At 63.6% G+C, this 4,557-nt stretch overlaps 1 protein-coding gene across 1 annotated transcript in view; it reads left to right on the top strand.

Moving 5' to 3' along the window:
• SLC6A18 (solute carrier family 6 member 18) overlaps positions 1–3,666 on the top strand; it is a 20,182-nt gene extending 16,516 nt beyond the window's left edge. The window contains exons 8-12 of the mRNA XM_017515943.2: positions 428–584; positions 1,241–1,445; positions 1,851–2,010; positions 2,246–2,408; positions 3,490–3,666. Coding sequence (XP_017371432.1) covers positions 428–584; positions 1,241–1,445; positions 1,851–2,010; positions 2,246–2,408; positions 3,490–3,666 — 862 coding nt within the window. The remainder of the gene's footprint in view (positions 1–427; positions 585–1,240; positions 1,446–1,850; positions 2,011–2,245; positions 2,409–3,489) is intronic.
• The last annotated feature ends 891 nt before the right edge of the window (positions 3,667–4,557 follow it).

The raw sequence follows: 4,557 nt of genomic DNA, 5'->3' as shown, positions 1-4,557 counted from the left end.
GTAGAGAACAGCCCCCCCACCCAGCAGTGTATAACCTGCCCCCAGGGGGGTAGAGAACAGCCTCCCCACCCAGCAGTGTAAAACCTGCCCCCAGGGGGGTAGAGAACAGCCCCCCCACCCAGCAGTGTAAAACCTGCCCCCAGGGGTATAGAGAACAGACCCCCCACCCAGCAGTGTAAAACCTGCCCCCAGGGGGGTAGAGAATAGCCCCCCCACCCAGCAGTGTAAAACCTGCCCCCAGGGGAGTAGAGAACAGCCCCCCCACCCAGGAGTGCCTTGCAGTCACAGCACAGGCGTCCACACCATCCCAACAGCGGCCAGAGGGGCCCAGCCCTCCCAGGGATGCTGTTCTTCCCACGCTCACCAAGGGTTTCTCCAATGTGTTTGCCAACCCGGGACGTGAGCCCACAGTCCCCTCTTCCTGCAGAAACATCCTCAGCCTCATCAACGAGTTTGACTTCCCGGAACAGAGCATCTCCAGGGACGACTACCCGGCGGTCCTCATGCACCTGACCACCACCCAGCCCAGGAGGGTGGCCCGGCTCCCCCTGAAGGCCTGCCACCTGGAAGACTTTCTGGATAAGGTACCTGCACACCCCCGGGGGCACCAGGGAGGGCTGCCCACAGGAGCACCAGGGCCGCACCGCCTGTGTCCCACTGCTGAAGGCTGCAAACAATTCCTACAGACCCAGGGTCAGGGCCTGTGAACCAAGGACCCCAGTCCGTCTGTGCCTTGGGCTGCCAGCCTCCCGGAAAGCCCGAAGCCCCCCAGGCAGCTGTGTCTGGCAGACACCGTATCCAGCAGTCTTGGGGGTTGGATTGACCCGAGAGGGTGGGCATTGCTGGTGCCGAAGCCCCAGAGGGGGCGGCCAGCATGAGGGTCACAGTGCCAAGGCATGGCTGGAGTCCAGCTGCACTCAGGGCCACTGGATGCCCGGAACCAGGGGTGCCAGGCAAAGGTGCACAGCCAGGAGGCCGGTGTGGGGCACATCTCAGGGCACCTGACTCAAGGCCCTGGGTTCTCAGACCAGCTGCCTGCTGTGGGTTATTAAAGGGGAAGGAGACTCCCCTGCCCAGATGCACCTGCAGCCTGGTCTCCCAGAAGCAGGGCCAGCCCCAAGCCTTCTCAGCCGACCCCAGGAGGGGCGATGTGCCCGTGTCTTCATTGGGGAGTGCGTGTGCACATCCTGCAGGCAACTGTGTGTGCACGGCACGAAGCGTGGGGCTCCGTGTGTTGCAGAGCGCCTCGGGCCCGGGCCTGGCCTTCATCGTCTTCACAGAGGCCGTCCTCCACATGCCGGGAGCCCCTGGGTGGGCCGTGCTCTTCTTCGGCATGCTGTTCACCCTGGGCCTATCATCCATGTTCGGGAACATGGAGGCAATCATCACACCCTTGCTGGACAAGGGGGTCCTTCCCAGATGGGTCCCCAAGGAGGCCCTGACGGGTGAGTGCACGGCTCGGCCGCCCTGGACGACCAGTCCCCGGCACCTGCCGTCCACTCCCACCTGCTGTCCAGACGCCCCTCCTGGATGGAGACTGTGAGGGGCCGTGCCTGAGTCTAGGGGAAGGCTGAGCCAGGCTGCTCCACGCTGACAGCCTCACGGGAGAGCCGAGGGAGGTTCAGGGTGCCCCTCCCCCACAGCCCCCCGAGGCTGAAGCACAATACAGGAAAGAGACTGCAGAGGGCAGGGATGGATGGTGGGGAGCTGAGAGAAGTCTCCTGCCCAGGTACCCTGGCCCTCCCTGCTCTCCCAGGGCTGGTCTGCCTGGCCTGCTTCCCCTGGCCCTCCCCGCTCTCCCAGGGCTGGTCTGCCTGGCCTGCTTCCCCTGGCCCTCCCCGCTCTCCCAGGGCTGGTCTGCCTGGCCTGCTTCCTCTCCGCCACCTGCTTCACGCTGCAGTCTGGAAACTACTGGCTGGAGATTTTCGACAATTTCGCCGCTCCCCTGAACCTGCTCATCTTTGCCTTCCTCGAGGTTGTGGGTGTCGTGTATGTTTATGGAATGAAACGGTGAGCTGCTACCCCACCGTGTGCTCCTCTGAGACCCCACCAGGGTGGGATGGTGGAAGGCTGCCGGGCACAGGCACGACCCACAGCGGCCCAGACCCCTGAGAATGTTCTGCTCTGGGGAGCCGCCGAGGCAGCAGAGGGTGCAGGCTGGACCCCAGTCAGGGTCCCGTCCTTGGCTAGGAGCGGGTGGACCTTCCCTGGGCTATGTGGAGCCTGAGCCTGGCGTCTGGTGCAGGTTCTGCGATGACATCGCGTGGATGACCGGGAGGCGGCCCGGCCCCTACTGGCGGCTGACGTGGAGGGTGGTCAGTCCCCTGCTGCTGCTGACCATCTTTGTGGCCTACGTCACCCTCCTGGCCCGGAAGCCACTGAGCTACAGGGCCTGGAACCCCCAATACGTAGGTCCTTCCGGTGGGAACCTGGGGAGTCCTGGGACCCCCTCGGGTTCAGCCTGGCCCCCATGGTGCCATCCAGTGCCCGGATAACCATGCGTTGCATATTCCTGCCACAGTGACAAGGTCACGTAGTCATTTCTCCCTGGGAAACTGGGAAGCTGGGGATGTGAACAGGGCGGGGCTTCCTGCAGCGTCCTGGAGCGCCTGCTGGGATCAGAACTGGGACGGGGCGATCGTGGGCAAGCACCTGGTCAGTGGAGTGAGATGTGAGCCGTGCCAGAGCCCAGTGACCCCACAGGGCCCTGGAGTCCCTTCTCGTGGATGTGGCTTCATGCCAGGCTCCCCACATCCTCCTTGCCTGTGTCCTGCCCATGTGGTGTGGGGACTGGAAGCTGGACAACTGCCCATTCCTGGCCTGTGACGAGAGGTCGCATGCAGACCCCGACTCCCACCCAGTGGGTCAGTTTGGCTGGAGGCCGTTTCTGAACAAGAGCCTTTCGAGGAGGGAGCCACACTCTGAAAACACCTCAGGGGCTCTGAGCAGTGCCAGCCCCTGACATACCCTGTCTGTGTCCCCACTGGTGACCACTCAAGACCTCACCATGCCACCCCTTCTCGGGAGTGTGGACCCCACTCCTCTCCAAATGTGTCTGGGAAAGTCCCTCCCGACATAACACCAAGGGCAAGTGAATGAGGAGTCACACTGTATTTTTGAAGAATTTCCACGGTACCTGCAGCTGGGTGGGTGGTGCCACCCAGTACATAGGGGAGAAAACTGGGAACATGGGTTCTGACAATCCCCAGTGAGTTGAGGCCATGTAGCCCCTCTGGTTCCAGAACGTGACACCTAGACCCATGTCGGGGAATCCCCAGCCCTAGGAGACGCTCAGCCCTGGTCCCCAAACTCCTGGCCCAGAAGTGCTGTGGTGACCACAGGCCCTGGCCACTGCTCTGGCTACACCTTTTCCACTCCCATCCAAGTCCGGGTGGGCAGGTGTCTCTTGGCCCTTGGATTCAGGAGCAGAGGGGTCAGCTCCACTGCCCAGGATGGCCGGCACCAGCTAATCAGGCTGTGGTTCCGCAGGAACTATTCCCCTCGCGCCAAGAGAAGCTCTACCCAGGTTGGGTGCGCGCTGCCTGCATGCTGCTGTCCCTGCTTCCCGTGCTGTGGGTCCCAATGGCCGCGCTGGCCCAGCTGCTCACCTGGCGGAAGCGGACGTGGAGGGACAGGCACGTGCGCCCGGACACCGACACGCACTGAAACCTCCCGGGATGGGCGGGGCTGGGGCCGCAGGGGGCGGGTCTGTGTGGCGGGCGGGGCCTTTTAGCCCCGCCCACAGGGCTGACCCCAATACGCAATCCACTTGCCTCGATGCCACTGTGCCCGCGTGGTCACTGCTTCCCCGACGCCCGCGCGGGGCTGCAGACCCAGCCCCCGACGCTGCTGTTTGAGGCCGGCCCCGAGGGAGGTCCCGCAGGGCCCCGGCATCCCTCCAAGCCCGCGGCCTGAGCGTCCTGCAGCGGCTGGGAGCCCTGCGCTTGGCAGGGCTGGCTCAGGGGTCTTCGCAGGTTCAGGCTCCGAGTCAGTCTTGGGAACGCAGCCCGGCTGGTCTCTGGGGAAGAGCAGCAGCCCGGGTGGCTCCGGAGGCCGCCTGCACCTGGCCTCCATCCCTGGGGGCTGTCCCCCACCGCGCGCAGGCGGCAGGGGCCCGGGTCCCTCTCCGGGAGTACCCTGACAGACGGTCCTCCAGCCTGGGAGCAGGGTCTGGGGTCTGCGGTCTGGCTGACCCTTCCCGATATTATTTCTGAGAAGCATTGCGGGTTGCCACATTTGTTTCCCCAAACTATCAAATTGTATTAAGAAGGCACCAAAAGGCGGGGCGCGGTGGCTCAAGCCTGTAATCCTAGCACTTTGGGAGGCTGAGGCAGGCGGATCACGAGGTCATTAGATCGGGACCATCCTGGCCAATATGGTGAAACCCCATCTCTACTAAAATTACAAAAAGAAAAATTAGCTGGGTGTGGTGGCGCACACCTGTAGTCCCAGATACTCGAGAGGCTGAGGCAGAATTGCTGGAGTCCAGGAGGCAGAGATTGCAGTGAGCAGAGATCGTGCCACTGCACTACAGCCTGGGTGACAGTGCAAGAGTCC

This window comes from Cebus imitator, unplaced genomic scaffold (genome assembly GCF_001604975.1).
Source record: "Cebus imitator isolate Cc_AM_T3 unplaced genomic scaffold, Cebus_imitator-1.0 Scaffold567, whole genome shotgun sequence".
NCBI lineage: Eukaryota > Metazoa > Chordata > Mammalia > Primates > Cebidae > Cebus > Cebus imitator.
Note: the sequence above shows the minus strand (reverse complement) of the source record. Positions and strands in the feature narration are given on the sequence as shown.